This window comes from Cyprinus carpio, chromosome A7, assembly GCF_018340385.1.
Source record: "Cyprinus carpio isolate SPL01 chromosome A7, ASM1834038v1, whole genome shotgun sequence".
Classification (NCBI taxonomy): domain Eukaryota; kingdom Metazoa; phylum Chordata; class Actinopteri; order Cypriniformes; family Cyprinidae; genus Cyprinus; species Cyprinus carpio.
Window position 1 is genome coordinate 9,106,742 of NC_056578.1, and position 18,754 is coordinate 9,125,495.

At 35.0% G+C, this 18,754-nt stretch overlaps 2 protein-coding genes across 2 annotated transcripts; both read right to left on the bottom strand.

Moving 5' to 3' along the window:
• Nucleotides 1-483: 483 nt before the first annotated feature.
• On the bottom strand, nt 484-7,029 carry LOC109061825 (retinaldehyde-binding protein 1-like). Its single transcript, XM_042759514.1, has 8 exons — nt 6,989-7,029; nt 6,624-6,752; nt 6,340-6,544; nt 4,593-4,777; nt 4,204-4,208; nt 1,615-1,762; nt 1,421-1,531; nt 484-1,163 (listed from the first exon to the last, which is right to left on the bottom strand). The coding sequence occupies exons 1-8, from the start codon at nt 6,995-6,997 to the stop codon at nt 1,017-1,019; spliced, it is 939 nt and encodes a 312-aa protein (XP_042615448.1). The 5' UTR covers nt 6,998-7,029; the 3' UTR covers nt 484-1,016.
• A 5,515-nt stretch (nt 7,030-12,544) lies between these two features.
• Nucleotides 12,545-17,334, bottom strand: slc39a1 (solute carrier family 39 member 1). The gene is made up of 4 exons (XM_019078915.2): nt 16,965-17,334; nt 16,034-16,164; nt 15,640-15,933; nt 12,545-14,409 (listed from the first exon to the last, which is right to left on the bottom strand). The coding sequence occupies exons 1-4, from the start codon at nt 17,086-17,088 to the stop codon at nt 14,056-14,058; spliced, it is 903 nt and encodes a 300-aa protein (XP_018934460.1). The 5' UTR covers nt 17,089-17,334; the 3' UTR covers nt 12,545-14,055.
• Nucleotides 17,335-18,754: the final 1,420 nt, after the last annotated feature.

The window sequence follows — 18,754 nt, forward strand, 5'->3', positions numbered from 1 at the left end:
GTTTTTATTGTTTTTGTCAGTTGTTGAATTTTCAGCTTTCATACAAACAACATAAATCTGTTATTAACAGGATAAATGATATATATAATACCATCATTTTTTTTAAATTAAAAATAAGTCTCTTATGCAAACCAAGGCTGCATCTATTTGATCAAAAATTACAGTAAAATCAGTAATATTGTGAAATATTATTACAATTTAAAAACAAATTCTATTTTTTTGAATATAATTTCAAATGTAATTTATTAAAGTGACGCAAAGCTGAATTTTCAGCAACTTTACTCCAGTCTTCAGTGTCACGTGATCCTTCAGAAATCATTCTAATGTGCTGATTTGCTGCTCAATAAACATTTATTATCAATTTTGAATATTGTTTTGTGAATTTATATATTACTGGGAACAGTGGTGTATATTGTCAGTATTACTAGTAGTTTGCATGTTTATTTGTTCATGTACAAAACACTCAAACACTCAACAAAACACTCAACATTTTTGCCCACTTTATTGAAAATGTCAGTTAGACTTGACACAGGCTAAAGCTCTAGGTCTAGAAGAACCAACAACACTAACATTAACATCTACTTAATACAAGCCATTCTGTCTAAAACAGCAAAGTAAGAACCATATTATTTCTTGGTCAAGGCTTGTAATCATGTTTATGCATTTGATTCTAATTATTACACTTATTTTCAACACACAACTAATACGAAACTTTGTTTTGATCAATTTCAGGCCACCGTTTTCAAGGCAAAGAGTTAAAAACACTTCAGCAAAGTTTCTCTGTTTAAAACAAATGTCAAGTAAGTCGAGACATTTCAGGGATCAGCCAGTGTGATAATAGTTCATCCCAGAAGTGCATCTGTTAACAGGACCTGCTTTTTACTCTTTTATTATAATACAGTGAGTGGTTTAAACTCTACAATTGTAAAAATTTCCTTCATAGTTCCTATAAAACATGTAAATCATATATTAAACCAACAAAAGGTCACAATGTTGTGCTATTTGTTCTGAGTCGTTTAAAGGGCTGTATCTTCAGATCCAAACAGCTTGATCGCCGTCTCTTTGCCGTCACAGTCGGGACCCGTCCCATCGAAATCCGGAGGAAGGATCTCAGCACCAAATTCCCTGAAGTAGCCCTCCAGCTCGTCACCATGAACGAAAACCTAGTCGATAAACAGGTTCGGATTTCTCATTTAAACGCATCATAAAGCACATTCATAAGTGCACATCATGTGATCTCAATATGGAGTGATTCTTAAATGGTTTCGCGAGTGTGCATTTCTTTAGGTTTTAAGTTTCTGAAGTGGAACTAATTACTTCATGCATCTTTTGTTTCTGTTCTCATTTTGAACTCATTTGTCAGAACAGTCGTCATCTTGTTCAACCCTTTTTTCCCCACATCCACTTAAATTCCACTCACCCTCTCCAGCAGTTTGCTCTTCATGAAGGGCTTCACCACGTTGTAGGTTGTTGTGAAGTACCAAGGCTGGTGGATCACATGCACCGCCTTGAATCGGGCCGGGAAAGAGTCCTGTATCATACAGACAGCATTTATGTCAGTCAGCGCTATATGATATATGAGGTTGTGATCTGAAGAAAAAATAAGGAGTTTACCTGTAGCATGTCCACCATCTTCTTCAGCTCGGTGTGTTTGATTCCAGACGCGTGCTGCATCGTGAAGCCCTTGAAGTTCTCAATGAGGACAAAGCCATTGATTTGGGTCTCTTCGTTTTCTAGAAGTTTCTCAGTAGGCACACAGAGTCTGTTTGAGACAGGGTTGTTATTGTTAACTAAATCTAAAACCATTAAAAAAGTTACATATAAAAACATTTCAGTTACTTGAATTAAAATGCATAACTGAAATAAAATATATTATTGTATCTTTTTATTTTTAGCCTGCATGTTGCGAAGGCATTTTTTTTTTACTTGAAATACTAAAATAATTAAAGCTGAAATAATAATAATAAAAAAAAATTATAAGAGCTTTACAAGACATACAGGTCCTTCTCAAAAAAATAGCATATTGTGAAAAAGTTCATTATTTTCCATAATGTAATGATAAAAATTAAACTTTCATATATTTTAGATTCATTGCACACCAACTGAAATATTTCAGGTCTTTTATTGTTTTAATACTGATGATTTTGGCATACAGCTCATGAAAACCCAAAATTCCTATCTCAAAAAATTAGCATATTTCATCCGACCAATAAAAGAAAAGTGTTTTTAATACAAAAAAATTCAACCTTCAAATAATTATGTTCAGTTATGCACTCAATACTTGGTCGGGAATCCTTTTGCGGAAATGACTGCTTCAATGCGGCGTGGCATGGAGGCAATCAGCCTGTGGCACTGCTGAGGTGTTATGGAGGACCAGGATGCTTCGATAGCGGCCTTAAGCTCATCCAGAGTGTTGGGTCTTGTGTCTCTCAACTTTTTCTCTTCAAAATATCCCACAGATTCTCTATGGGGTTCAGGTCAGGAGAGTTGGCAGGCCAATTGAGCACAGTAATACCATGGTCAGTAAACCATTTACCAGTGGTTTTGGCACTGTGAGCAGGTGCCAGGTCGTGCTGAAAAATGAAATCTTCATCTCCATAAAGCTTTTCAGCAGATGGAAGCATGAAGTGCTCCAAAATCTCCTGATAGCTAGCTGCATTGACCCTGCCCTTGATAAAACACAGTGGACCAACACCAGCAGCTGACATGGCACCCCAGACCATCACTGACTGTGGGTACTTGACACTGGACTTCAGGCATTTTGGCATTTCCTTCTCCCCAGTCTTCCTCCAGACTCTGGCACCTTGATTTCCGAATGACATGCAAAATTTGCTTTCATCCGAAAAAAGTACTTTGGACCACTGAGCAACAGTCCAGTGCTGCTTCTCTGTAGCCCAGGTCAGGCGCTTCTGCCGCTGTTTCTGGTTCAAAAGCACACGCCTGTGCACAGTGGCTCTGGATGTTTCTACTCCAGACTCAGTCCACTGCTTCCGCAGGTCCCCCAAGGTCTGGAATCGGTCCTTCTCCACAATCTTCCTCAGGGTCCGGTCACCTCTTCTCGTTGTGCGGCATTTTTTGCCACACTTTTTCCTTCCCACAGACTTCCCACTGAGGTGCCTTGCTACAGCACTCTGGGAACAGCCTATTCGTTCAGAAATTTCTTTCTGTGTCTTACCCTCTCGCTTGAGGGTGTCAATGATGGCCTTCTGGACAGCAGTCAGGTCGGCAGTCTTACCCATGATTGCGGTTTTGAGTAATGAACCAGGCTGGGAGTTTTTTAAAAGCCTCAGGAATCTTTTGCAGGTGTTTAGAGTTAATTAGTTGATTCAGATGATTAGGTTAATAGCTCGTTTACAGAACCTTTTCATGGTATGCTAATTTTTTGAGATAGGAATTTTGGGTTTTCATGAGCTGTATGCCAAAATCATCAGTATTAAAACAATAAAAGACCTGAAATATTTCAGTTGGTGTGCAATGAATCTAAAATTTATTAAAAGTTAAATTTTTATCATTACATTATGGAAAATAATGAACTTTTTCACAATATGCTAATTTTTTGAGAAGGACCTGTATTTAAAAAAAGAAAAAAAAAAGAAAGAAAAGCCCAACGTAATAAAAATGATGAACACATGCAACAAAATCACTAAAACTTTAACCAAAATTAAAATGAAAACAGATAAAACATATACATAAAAACTCATTCAAAATATTAATATTTTGTACATGGCAAAAATTCTTTTGCAGGGTGAATTCACGTAAACTGTGCCACTTTTTGCCATGCACCTCACTTGCTCAAAGTGGCCCAAATGAACTGGATTCACTCTATGTATTTTTTCATAATATGAAAATTTGATTTTATAGACGAGTGAAATGTTAGAAAGTCCATGATTAAAATATGTTTAGTAAAATTACAAAAATGTTTTAGCTATTATTTAACCATGTTCTTTAAAGTGCCCCTATTATGGATTTTTGAAAATTACCTTTAATGCAGAGTGTAACTCACCTACATCTGAAAGTGCAACGTGTATAAAGTTATTGTCTCTCAAAAGAAAGAGTCGACTCTGAATCATTGAAACGAGTCATTTTTAAAACGAATCTCAAGCAAAATGTAAATTCATTCTATGCCACTAGGTGCCGCTTTTGGAGCTGTAAAAATAGTGGTTTCCCAAGTAATGGCTGTAAACAAAGCAGCACTGAGCTCACAAACGCTGCATGATGTAATGAAAATGAGACCAATTGGACCAATCACCGCAGATTAGCGTCACGCAAAGGAGGGGTTTGGAAAAATGAATCGTTAAACAAATCGTTTGGGAGTCGTTGAGCACATAAGGTAAAAATTAAATGCATATTATAAGACAATGAAAGTCTTTTTTTAATATGCATGCATTTCAACTTGTTCTTGGAGACTCCCAAAACCAAAATATGAACCTTTCATTAACCATAATAGGAGCATAGATAGATAGATAGATAGATAGATAGATCATTCAATATCATTATTATCATAATATCAATATCAAAAGAATTTTGTCAGCAACCGTATAAACACCTGTATTTTTGGACAGTGGATGGAAGTCGGCTATAATAAATAGCACACATACTTCATCAAAAGTGACCTCCTCCAGATCCCAGTTGTTGATGTTGAAGAGCAGCACCACTCGGCCGTACTTGTCTCTGGTGGAGAGGATTCGTGGGTATCCGGCTTCAATGGTACTGCGCACAGCCTCTGCGGTTAAATTCTCAAACAACTCCGGATAGTCTCGCCTAAAACGCACATAACCTGTCAGAGAGGGAGAAAATCAATTCACGATTTGTACAATGTCATTGAAAGTGTGCTCATTTATGACATTGTGAGGGTGAAGGTTCAGAAGACAACCCAACAATGTCTCAAACTTTTCTCACATTTACCAAGATATCAAAGTCTGCAATCTACAGTCATCATATTCTTCAAAGACCAGACCATCTGTTGTTCATTTTACAGCTTTAATACTCTTATGACAATAATTGTTGATTCATATGTAGTGTTTACTTTAACCTTGTAAAGCCTGGCATAATATTCAGAAATAATAATAGGAAAAAAAAAATAATATACATTTTTTAAATTGAACCGTTTATTGAAACTTTAGACAAAATGTGAAAGAAAATCTAAAAATAGTAATAATAAAAAAAATCCTTATGTGTCCTAAAATCCTTTTGAGTATCATACTTGGTAAATCAGGCTTTTATAGTGTGATATAATGAGAAACTGAGCAAAAATATACAATTTGGTGCATTTTTATATGACCAAAAATTATTTGAAAATTCTAATAGCTGTGTGATGTAACTCAATGAGATTTTTATAACAGTATAGCAGACTACTTACCCAAAATGCATATAAAATGCATATAAATATCAGATGTCACTCTATATCTCCCCAAAATATATCATGCTTAGGTTTCTGATCAAAGTTAGAATCAAAATTATGATTGAGAGATGAACAAATAAATGCTCCTCAAAAGCCTGCATGATGTATCATATTTGACACTCATATTTTAATATGAATTGTTCTAAAAAAAAAAAAAAGAAATCTGTATAATGAAGTACATCTAAGTTGCTTCAGTCAGGTAAGTGTTCATCTTAAAATATTACTAACAAAATAAAGTCATTCTTAAGTTTACTTTATACAAATCAGTAAAGATTTCACAGCAAAAGACACATGAACCATGATTTTTTTTAAAGTGACGCAAAAAGCCCCTGTACTTGCTAGAAACTATCAATCAGACGACAGCAGACATGTAGTAGATTGTGTACTACAGGTTTTTCAGCAAAGTAAATTTAGAGGCCTTAGAAATGTGTTTATCAAACATGATAAAGCAGGCTTTATATGGTTAATTTATGTCTATTTTATATAATACATTTCAGGAGCTATGAAAGAGCAATCTTTATTTGTCGCCATTTTATATGGGAATAATATCAGGGCATTTTCTTGGCATTCTATCTTCATGTGTTTTGCCTTTTTGCAGTATTTTGTCCTGGTTCTCATGCATTGAAAGGTTCAGTCATGTGTGTGAGTGTGTTTTCTGTGGGCTGTGCATGTGTATTGGAAATGTCAGTTTGTGTGAAATACACAGAACATCAAAGCTCAGCCTGTCTGCCTGTTCTCACAGAAAGTGAACCTGCCCTATTTCTGCACAAAGGCTCTCTTTGAAAGTTTTGAGAAAAGCCCAATTAAAGCAGAGTCTGTCCCAGAGCCTGAGGATGCATAGATGAAGACAAAAGCATGTTTAGGTGGCCACAGGGACACAAAACAATGAGGCTGCGTCATTTCGCAAACTTTTAAATGCATTTAATAAAACACTTTACCTTTCATAAGCTCATGTGCTCTTGTCACGTCAAACTTTCGGGCACGTATGAATCTCAGAAGAAGAGAATCTGGTTCGTTCTCAAATTTTTCTTGCACAGCTTTGGCAAGATCGTCCCCTTCGCTTGCCTTTTCTTTTATCATGGCCCTCAATTCCTTTATGGAAGACACTTTCCTCTCCTCCGTTTCATTCAGTTCATCTTTAGCCTTTGAGATGGGAAGATGAATGCATGTGTGACTAAAATATATGTTATAGGCTTTATAGCAGGGTATAATATTGAGATACCTTCTGTTTTGTGTGATCCGGTAGTTTCTTGCAGGGTCCGTAAACCGGCCCGTGGTCTTTAACGCTCAGATGTTCGAGTTTAGTGCGTAACGCCTGCTCCTCCTCAGACACCATACGAAATGTTCCAGTCTAATGGGATGAAAATGAAAAGAAAGGCTTATATTATGTGCCATGCTTGACAGAATCACAGACAAGAGGGTTTAAAGAAAGCTAATCCTGTGTCCAACTCTCAGTAAACCAGTGACTATTTAATAATCCCCATCACATGACCTACTGAAACACCTTGAGAAACAAGAGATTAGTTCATCCCACCGACTGCATTTAACAATAGAGGATATTATGGAGGCTGAAAGAGTAGTACTTACAGCAGCCATGATGCTGAGATCCTCCAGTGGCTGAACGGAAACTGAAAAATAAATAAATAACAAATCATATTTCACTGTACATCTCTAGATTTAATAATAACATTGGTTTAAATGTTATATTTGAGAGTTAAATAAAGACAATAAGTTTACAAATTTTGCATGTAGATTCTTTTCCTTGTAAAAATAAAACAAAATATTAATGTAGGAATGGTCATTCTCTAAAATGAATCCTGTTTCTCAAGACTTTTCTAATCTTTGCTGCAACAATCTTCACTTTATTTGTTAAGATGACATTGTTCAACATGCATAATTTAGTTACTTTTAAAAAAACTGATCTTAAATCTGTTAAACTCAATGTAAACATAAAAACAGAACATTAAGGGAATTCACTGTTGCATCATATAATTAATTATTGTAAGTCATTATTTCAAAAAGATTAACCCACAAATGTAAATTAGTCATTATTAAAACAGCATTTTTCTCAAGTGAACATATTCTTGACAATATTTTGTTTGATAAAGTTAAAATAGCCTTTAAGCTTGAATATTTATTTGCCTTACAGAAAGATAGACAGATACTATTAATGTCATCAAGCATTTTGCCTGATGAGAGAGCATCAGTATGAAAAAATAATTTTACTCTGAGACAATTACAATAAACAACTGAAATACTATTCAATAAAGTTAAAGATCTGCATTCAGTCAATTAATAAATAAATGATACAACTAAAAGCTTGTTTTAAGTATCAGTCAGGTTATCCTGAGTCCAGTCCCAGCATCCTCTTAGTCTGTCAGCTTAAACACAGAGCAAGCATGCCACTTTAATAAGCCTCAGAGGCTGTGACTTACCTCAGCCGAGAGAGATTGAGAAGTGCAGGTCTGGATGGAGACTCAGAGAGGAGATGAGGGGTGCGGCTTACTGAGAGATTAACCTGTCACACCCCATAACTCACAACACATTCATCTCATCTACATAATAAACATTATTCAGGAGGGGAGGGACTGAACCGGACCAACTGCAAACCATCAGCAGGTGGACAAAAAAACAGTGTGCACTGAACTTAGTTTTAAGAATTTTTTTTGCTTTTAGTATGAAATTGTGAGTTTATTATTGTGTTGAGGTCAGAAAAATAGTATGCCAGTGCTTGTATAATAATTTCTTTTTTAAAGGGATACTCCACCCCAAAATAACAATTTTGTCATTAATCACTTACCCCCATGTTGTTCCAAACCCGTAAAAGCTTTGTTCATCTTTGGAACACAATTTAAGATATTTTGGATGAAAACCAGGAGGCTTGTGACTGTCCCATTGACTGCCAAGTAAATAACAGTGTCAAGGTCCAGAAAAGTATGAAAGACATCGTCAGAATACTCCATCTGCCATCTGTGATTCAACCGTAACGTTATGAAGCGTATGCTCTTCTGTGTCATCCGCGCCACAAGGATGTGCTGTTTCTACGTGTATTTACCTTTGATTTGAAAGAAAACAGTGCATCCTTGTGGTGTGGATGATACAGAAGAGCATACTGTGATATGGAGAGACACAGAGGAGACCGTTGACAAAGGAATTATTGAATAAAGTCGTTATTTTTGTTTTCTTCGTGTACAAAAACAATTTTTGTTGCTTCATTGTGTTACGGTATTCTGACGATGTCTTTCATACTTTTATGGACCTTGACACTGTTATTTATTTGGCATTCTATGGGAAAGTCACAGGCCTCCCAGTTTTCATCAAAAATATCTTAAATTGTGTTCCGAAGACGAACAAAGATTTTACGGGTTTGGAACGACATGGAGGTAAGTGATCAATTACAAAATTTTCATTTTGGGGTGGAGTATCCCTTTAATAAATAAACATTATACAATGCACAACAGAACAGTATCTCAGTTGTGTTTAAAAATGTATGATGATTCAAAAAATGTGAATTCAGGTTTAATTTCTAGCTATTTGAATGCATATTTACTAATGAATTGCTAAGCAGTATATAATGTAATTAGATTTTTTATATTTCTATACAAAGCTGAGTGTCAGATGCAAGGGTGTTCACTGCAAAACGTTTTTCTTAATCAGTATTTTTTATTCTAGTATAAATCTCTAAACATTTGTAAATCAACGTACTTGAGAAGCATAATGAATTAAGATGTTAAGTCTTGTTTACTGAAAAATTTAGTGAGTGTGCACTTAAAACAAGAAAAAATATCAGTGGAGCAAGAAAAATAAACTTAATTCGAAGGGAAAACAAGATTATTTTTCTATATATATATTGTTCTTATATTTTTTTGAAGACAAAATGTAATACATTGTCATTTTCCTTTTAAAGTAAATGTATCTTGTGAATGTGTAGATGTTTGTAATCTAAAACAAGACAAAAATACTGAGTAGAAAACTTTTTTTTTTGTTTTTGATCTTTTGATAATTTCATATGACAGTTTGGAGAATGAATGGATGCATGGATGTCATCATTTCTGAGTTCAGAGTTCATAGGCCATTAGTGCTTTTGAGAAATAAAGGAATAGAATTTTTAGAATAAATTACAATTTTATGTTAATAAATACCAGTGTGCAATATCAAGCAATATAACAAACCATTTTTGTGAAAATAACTGGAAGTGAATCACACCAGAAGCCTTGCATATTCAAGTTGTAAATGTCCCTGCGCACACTTACATAAAGACTTTTTATTCTGGTAATCTGGATTAAAAAGCCTCAAATCGGTGCTTTGATGTAGTCACAGACTAGACTAGAGAAACAGATACAAGCTGTAAATACAACATGAGTTCTTTTTATAACAAAATAACAGTTCATTGTTGATTGCCTCAAAACACTGGTAGCCTAAATCAGTCACACAGACGGATTGTGATCTGAAAGGCTCTAATCCTGCGGCCGTTAACTGAGATTCACAATAACATTATTAGACGCATTTTGTACTGCATTGGGTTTTACACTTTATAATCCTTACTGAGCAATCCTTGATGTTTATTCCCTCTTTAAACCCCTCTGTTATACAGCAAGCACTTTTTGTAATTAAGGTTTTGGTCTTGCAACTAAAAATATATTATAAAAAAGTAAACAGTAAATTGCCATTTGGGAAATCGTGGTCCTACTCGCCCCCATTTCATTAAGTTGGCTTGAGAAAAACAAGTTACTGGTCTACTATTTAAGCTGCTGCTTCTTCTTCTGAGCCAAAATTTGAACACTAACTCCTTCTAGAGCTTTAAAGCTACAACCACCAAACTCGGGTCAGACCTCCAGAATGGTTTGAAAACCAGACTATCATTACCACCAAAAAGCCCATAGACTTTAATTGAGGGGGTGAAAACTTTTGTACAATGAGATTTATGGTGTCTATTGCTATAGCATACAACTCCCTACTGAAGAAAAAAAAAACCCAGCTAAAACCAGCCTAAGCTGATTGACCGCTTTGGCTGGTCTCCTTTTTAGCTGGTCAGGTTGGTCTTAGATGGTCAAGCTGGGAGACCTGCTAAAAAACCAACCAAGCTTAAACAAGCAAAGACCAGCCTAGGCTAATTTTACCTGATTTTGGCGTTTTATTATTATTATTATTAATTAATAATTTTTTTTTTTTACATTAAATTAACTGGTTTAAGCTGTTTCTTGTTTGTTATATCAGCTGATTTTAGCTGTTTTTTTTTTGTTGCTAAATAAGATGGTTTTTAAGCAGTTTTTTTAAAACTAAATCAGTTGGTTTTACTTGGTTTTAGCTGGATTTTTTTTCCATTCATGTTAACAACATTAAACAACATACTAATCATGCTAGAATCAAATGTTAATCATGCTAAAACATGTTAATCATGCCAAGAACATTCTAGCAACATGCTTATAATGTTTAAAATATGCTAGCAACATGTTAGAATCATACTATCAACTTGCTAATCATGTTAAAAACATGCTAACACTGTGTTAACAACATGTTAGCAACATGCTTATCATGTAAGAAGTTAATCATGCTATGTTAATCATGCTAAAACATGTTAATCATGCCAAGAACATGCTAGCAACATGCTTATAATGTTTAAAATATGCTAGCAACATGTTAATCATACTATCAACTTGATAATCATGTTAAAAACATGCTAACACTGTGTTAACAACATGCTAGCAACATGCTTATCATGTTAGAAGCAATGTTAGAAACATGCTAGTAACATGCTAACATATTAATCGTGTTAAAAACATGCTAATCATGTAAGAAACGTTAACATGTTGATCATGCTAAAACGTGCTAGCCAATCATGTTAAAACATTCTAATCATGCTAGAAACATGTTAACACAATGTTAATTGCATCAAAACATGCTAATTGTGTTAATAGTTAACAACATGCTAATCATGTTATAAATATGCTATCAACATGGTAAACATGTTAAAGACATGCTAATAATTCTAAAAACATGCTAGCAACATGATAACAACATGCACATTGTGTTAAAACATGCTAACAACATGCTAAAATTATGCTAGCAACATCTCTCTAATCTATCTATCTATCTAAATGTTTAATCTTCAAGCTTTTACAACTGCTTCAAACTTTCAGGCTAGGCTTTATCAAGCCAACTTCAAAGTTTGTTCTCAAACTTTACTCATCTAGTTCATAATTACAATTCATGCTAACGATTCAGTTCAGGCTTCAGTGTAAAAGGTATTTTCTTCAATGGCGGCGGGGTGAATTTAGGACAGGCGACAGGTCTACAGAGATGCTATCCATTCAGCCATGTGAGCACAAACCCGATAATGAGCAGAAGAGGAACAGTCCTTGTACGAGTCTGTCACAAAACCCTGCTGCTCTGCTGCACACACACAAACGAGCGACCCTCCCAGCAGCCCACGACATTGTCTGCAGAACAGCTCCTCACTACACAGCATTCACTCATTAGTGGTGGACTTTGTTACCATTTTATTCTGTAATTCTTTTCAAAGATTCAGTGGCCCCCAAAAGTATTTGGACACGTACACCACACTTAATGCAGTTTATTCAAAAAATGTAAGTGTCCAGATACTTTTTAGGACCACTGCACAGGGGCCGGACCGACATGCAGCTATTTGCTTTTCATTTTTTCTGCTGTTTATAAAAGGTCATGAAAAATCAGCAGTCATTTTTTTTTTGTTTAGAATTTCTTTATTCTCTGCAAACAAACAAACAAACAAAAAAACAACAACTTATTTTCTTTCATTCACATTTTAGAAACTATTTATTGTATAATAAATGCAGTTTTTCAGCCACCCAGAGTTATGTTAGTATCATGGATATATTATTAATTTTTAGTAATATTTTCCATTTTAATTTTAGTTCAAATTAGTTTAGTTTTAAAGTTTTAGTAATTATTAATAATTTAATAATGATTAATTGTTTAGTTTTAGTTATTTTAGTACTTCAAAGTAAAAAAAAAATAATAATAATAATAATAATAAATGATGCCTTGGCAACCAGCTAAAATCTATTTTTTTTATTTTTTAATAAAAGTTTCATTAGTTTTAAGTAAACATTTTATTTTATTTCAGTTAAAATGTATATCATCTGTCAGATGTTTTTAATGTTTTTAGTTTTGGTTAACAATAATAATGCTGCTTCTGTCAAGTACTAGTACTATTTTCAGATAATAGACCAAATTTGCAAATAATATACAAAATAAAGATCAGCAAAAATCTCCTGTAGAACAATACTGTCAGTTATTCTCATTCCCATTCTCTATTCCCAGTATGCATTATGCAACCATACTCATTTCTATTATGGTGCAAACAGTAGTGAGATGTCCTCATAATATTGCATGTATAATTCAATAAGTGGTGTCCAGTTATCATCTGGAATATAAAATTGCATTTCTATTCCAGTTTTGTGTATAAATGCTTGAATTTTGGGCAGTTTGATTAAATAGTGAGCCTAGAGAGATAGTAATATTATAGGTGCATTACTGAGCACAAGGCACTGTGGGATACAGTTTCTCAAGCAGTGTGCTCTGATTGTATGCTGCACAGTTTGACAAAATTATCAACTCATCTAGGAATTCTATGCATACTGAGAATTCACATACTGCAGGATACTATATACTGCAAAACAGTAACGTAGTATGCAATTTCAAACAGTCAATAATTTACTGACATTTTGTGTCGAAAGCTGACATCTAGAGGCTAAATGTGGTATTGCAAGTTCAAGCTAAGTTTGAACCATGTTTCAGATCTTTTTACTTCCCCAGACAGAGCATGTTAAAACAGAAAGCAAACTAAACGGAAGGCAGTGACCCACTTAATATACTTAAACATTAACTTTCAGAGGATTTAGTGCTAGTGTTTAGTAAAGGCCTTTAAGCTCTTGAAACAGGAACATGCCATTTGTTAGTACATATTAATATGATTATGGAACATATACATAGGGAACATAAACACAGTGCTAGTTACCCCATTGGTTTTTCTTCTATGTTTACTCTGGAATCTCATCAGATGTTTTATATGATTACGAGTCCAAACTGTTCAGTCAAAACATTTGGCTGCCCATTGAATTTTCTTAAATTTACAGGAAATGTGGCATGTAAAGGGGGACAACCAGTACTAAATGACTGTATGTAACGTACATAAATATTGCAGTCAATGTTCATAATGTATGAAAATTAATAAAAATTGATTTAAAAATCTATTAAAATTTTTAATCTGTCAGCTGGTGGTTTATGGATAGTGTTATGCAAGTCAAAGAGGAAACAATAAAGTGGCATGGAAACAAATTTGCTGATAAAATGTGACTAGTTTAAAAAAAGGTAAAACAAGTTCAAGTAAAAAATATTTGTAAAAGTCTCCACTTGCATGTCAGACGCTATGTTCCTCAATGCTAAGTGTGGTCAGCAAAATGTTTTCTTTTCTCTCTCTATGAAAGTAATTCAAAACTGATAAATTATCTGGTAAGTTTTTAAAAACATAAGCTTCTTAAAAAAAAAAACAAGCTAACTGAGCCTTTTGTCTTCTTGAAATCACATGCAGTTTGTGAAGTCTCACAGAGCGTGATTTCCTCGAGGCTCCAGTTTTCTGCCCACAGGGCACAAAGAAAAATTAAAAGTATTTTTCAGCCCAGGAAACTCAGACCAGCCATTACAGAGAAACCGAACAGGAGGAAGAGAACTTTGAGCAGAGGCCGCTCAGGGGAGTTCAGCTCATGGGGAAGGATCTCTAGGAAGGTGATGTAGACAAACGTCCCGGCCGCCAGCCCCTCCAGCACCGCCTGGATGAAAGTGCCAGCCTCCAGCTGAGACTCGATCACTATGATCCCGATGCCAATGCCGAGAGGAGACATCACAGCGAAGAAGGCCACGTAGAGAGCCACCCACAGGGGCCTGACCTCGCTCTGAACCAGCTTCACAGACAGACTGAAGACGATGATGCTCTTGTGGACCAGGATAGCGATGCAGATCTCCAGCACCTGACCAGAAAGAGGAGCGGAGGGAGTCAGACTCATTGTATCTTTAGGTTGTATTCATCATTACATTAATCCAATTCCTATTACATCTATTACAATTGTACATTATACCAATAGAAGAAAAACGGCCTTCATAATCTTTCATGTAAATGTAAAAAAAAAGAAAGAAATGATTCTAATATATCCAAATAGATTTAAAAATTTAAATTGTCATTTACTTACTCTAACCATGGCTTACTAAAAGCCATTTTGGCACATTACATTGAGATAAACTATATTTTAACACACTTCCTGTTTAAAAGAAACTATTCTGTAGCAACGTTGATAAAACAAAATTATTTTCAAATTCTTTGTGTAGAGGCAAAAAACCCATTGTGACAAGTTTATAATTAGATCTGAGGAAATGAACAAAATGAAACTGAGGAACAAAACATGAGCCAAAAGCAAGCAGTAAACAACGCTCCACAAAAACTCTGCATCCCTTAGTACTGAAATTTTACAGTTGTAGAGTATTAAATCTTATTATTTTATTATTTCTCTTAAATACTTGATTTTTTCAGTGATATATTTTTTGAGTAGTTATAATAATATTAATTACTTATATTATTCTTAAATACTTGATTTTTTATTTTACAGTAAATTGAACGAACAGTAACATTTCTTATTTTGTTTAAAATTGTTTAATAATAATAAAGAAAATAATACCATTATATTATTTTTACCACTCAACATTTTTATTTTACAGTGAAATTACAATAGTAGCATTTCATATTTTTTTTGTGAAATTTTTTTGTATTTTTTTTTTTTTTTTTTTTTTTAAAATTTTATTTGTTTTTGTCTATAAACAAGCATAGCACTTTTAAAAATTGTGTTTTAAAAATCACAATAAAAAGAAAATATTGCAAATTGTGCCGCTTTATCTTCAGTTATTAAAATTTACTTTGCGTTTATATCTCCTTTTGTGTTCCACAGAAGAAAGAAAGTCACACAGGTTTGGAACTACATGAGAGTGAGTAAATAATAAAAATGTTCATTTTTGGATGAACTATCCCTGACATTGTTAAAGTGTTTAGTGAATCACAGGATAAAGCCCTACACGAACAGCATGATTTGAAGTCACGATGCTAAACTGAACTCTGAACCTTTGAACCCAAATCTTTATCAGTTTTCTAACACGATCAGCAAAGTGACTCAACAGAGAGCTGTCAAGCAAAACAAAGCTCAATAAATCACCTTAGTGTCCGTGGTCTGCAAGCCAATGGCCAAACCCTCAAACACAGAGTGGAGAGAAAGAGACAGAAAGAGCATGAAGGAGCGGAAGGACGAGTGCGCGTTAAGATCCACGTGGACGTGGTGAGCACTCCCCTCCAGATCGCCCAGCGAATTCTGTCCCTGACCCGCGGGAGCTAAAAGAGGAGCCGTCTCCTCGTTTCTGTGGCCCTCTGAGCAGCTCAGGACTGTTTTTTCTAAGATCAAGACTGTGAAGAAGCCACACGCCATGATGAACTCTGCTAGCGGGAAGCCGTCCTGGAAGAGGAGAACTGGTTTCAGCAACACCGAAATTACATTTCGAATTTAACAGAGCGCTTTCAATATTGCTTTCCTAGAAATAATTCGATGAGCTCACATCAAGGCCTCGTTTTTCTAGCTCTCCGTGGATGTCGGAGAGGTAGTCTGGGATGATGTCTAACAAACAGGCGGACAGGAAGACGCCACCCGCGAAGCAGCTCACAAAACTCAGCACGGCCCTGTGGGTTTCTGGAGACAAAGAAAAACAAATCAAAGTGATTAATGGTGCCGCTGATTGATGATACAATCATACAGTCTCTCTCTAATCACTCCTTTTAGCTTATCAGCCAAAGTAAAAAGTTTCGCCAGAGGGGATTATAATCAGATGCACAGAATGAATTAAAAACACATCATAAGTGAGCAATGCATGAGAATTTGAGTTGCTCACAACCTAAAGTATTACACATAACTGTAATTTTAATTAAGCCACTTGAATATGCAGAGCCCTACATCTCAAAATCTTAACTAACTGAAGTGCTAAGGCATTTAACTGAACTGAAAACTAACCTAACCTATTCAGGTTTCACAAGCAATCATTTCAGACATCTGTGTCTATGGTAAAGACTGCAATCAAAAGCATACATTATACACGTTTAGCAGATTTTTTTGCATGTTCAGACAGCAGTTTCACTTCCACCCTCATATGTAACCGTGATATGTGAGTGAAATGCATGTTTTAGAAAAACAAGTCTAGGTGAAGTTATCAGGTGACTCTCATGTGTTTGTACTTTTATGAAACTAATACTCGTGACAATTCCTTATGTGTGGTACACATACACATAAGCACATACATACATGAACATCCATTCATAAACACATAAATACCAAGCAGATGCACGACATGACACAATGCATAACGTTACACAGGACTTGCTTCTGCTGGGAGGAGGCGACAATTTAAAGAAAAGACCAGATTTATGCTATAGTACAGTAAAAATGATGACGACAAAGACACCACCACCATCATAAAAACTTAAATGATAATTTACCTGTTCCACTAGAGGCTTGAAACCATCTCATCCGCGCTGGGATGAAACCAAAAATCAGAGTTAGGACCAGCAGCCCCACCAGAGCTCCCACTTTCACCTGCAGCAGATAATCCATCGCGGCCATAAATTCATACAAACATGAAACTGATGTAAACGTAAACAAACAGGAGAGAGAGAGAGAGGACAGGCGCCTCTGTCAAACACTAATCAATAATATAACGTTATATATATAAATGCTTCGATGTAGAGTACTGTCTGTGAACGATGAACCCCATAATCACGTAGTTCATGTCACTTTAGCGATTCATTCTGATCATGTTTAACTTCTGAAGACTCGCTAATGTATGTTTGTCAGTCGTTCGCTCCGCCCCTTTCTATGACGTCTACTTCCGGCTTGATTTTAACTCGCTCGCCGCTGAAACGTTGCATCTAACGCTATATAAATGTTAACATTTCCGTAGCTATATTTATTAATTTTGAGTCAAAGCGTGATTATTATTAGACGAATGTGTAGAATATAATATCTGAACGTATTGAAAGAGTGTATTTTGTATTTTTTTGCAGCCAGCGAGCGCCCAATGTGGGATTAATGTGTTACTTCAATGGCAGAGTGTTTTGTTGGTTCTACAGTACTTCATTCATTTCAGTGCTTGGTATAGAGCTGCGGTTTCTCGGTTTGACCAAACAGCACATGACTGCCATGCGACTGAAAAAAAGTCATTTTTCATTCATGTTAAATGTAGAATGGTAGCTGCTTGTTTTTGACACTGAATCATTCAGAAACAAAATAACACTTCTGTAAGTTACAATGGATTTCTGTGGCTTTGCTTGGAAGTACATTTTCAGTGTAACCAGATAAAATAACTGGCAAAATTGTGTCTAAATGTAAGTTGCTTGACATTAACTTATGTAGCTGTTGTATAAAAGCAATATCAGACAATTGTGCTGCCTCTCCTTTCATCTCTTTGTACTGTACTTCTTTAATTCTCTTTAATTCTAATATTTCTTAGGTATTAATTAACAGGGTTTGGTCTGATTGTAAACTGTTTAGCTCATTCGATTGCTTTGTATTGTCATCTTAAGTTGCAAACACCGATCGTTTTTGAATGTAAAGTGAGTGAGATGTTTTAGTTTAATTACATTAGATGTCAAAATAGAATTTACTTGCTAAATATTTGTAGTATTAAATATCCAGTGTTATGTTGCCCTGCTTAATAATTGCAACGACCCAATAAATTAATCAAACATCCTACCTTTGTGGATTTAATACATGTTAGTCAAGATAAGAGGTTAGTTAAAAAAGTTATTTGTGATATAAAATCTCAAGAATAAAGACAAGGGCACTATTGAGGCCCAATACAATCTTGCTTCTGTCATATTGTCTTATATTATTTATGTATTTTCTTGAACTGTTTTTCTTGATCGCTGTCTGAAAGTAAAAATTTGACCTCTCAAGTGCTTGAAACCTTACAAACAAAACATATGGAACTTGAGTACTATATATAGGCTGCTGTATACATATGGATCGCTAGCCTTTTTCCCACTGGAACAAATCGTTCTAAGAACAGGCTTTTCCATAGCATTATTTTACACAGGAATTAACTGTCCCAACCAGATGGAGAAAAATGATTAAGAGGTGTGAAAATAAGGGCCTAAAAATATTTGGTGAGTAAATACTACACTTTTTAGTATGCATGCCTGACAACACATTCATTTGAGGGGAATAAGAATCTTAGAAGTTGCTAAAGAGTCTATCATGTATGTTTTGTAGGTTACTTGATACACTGGAC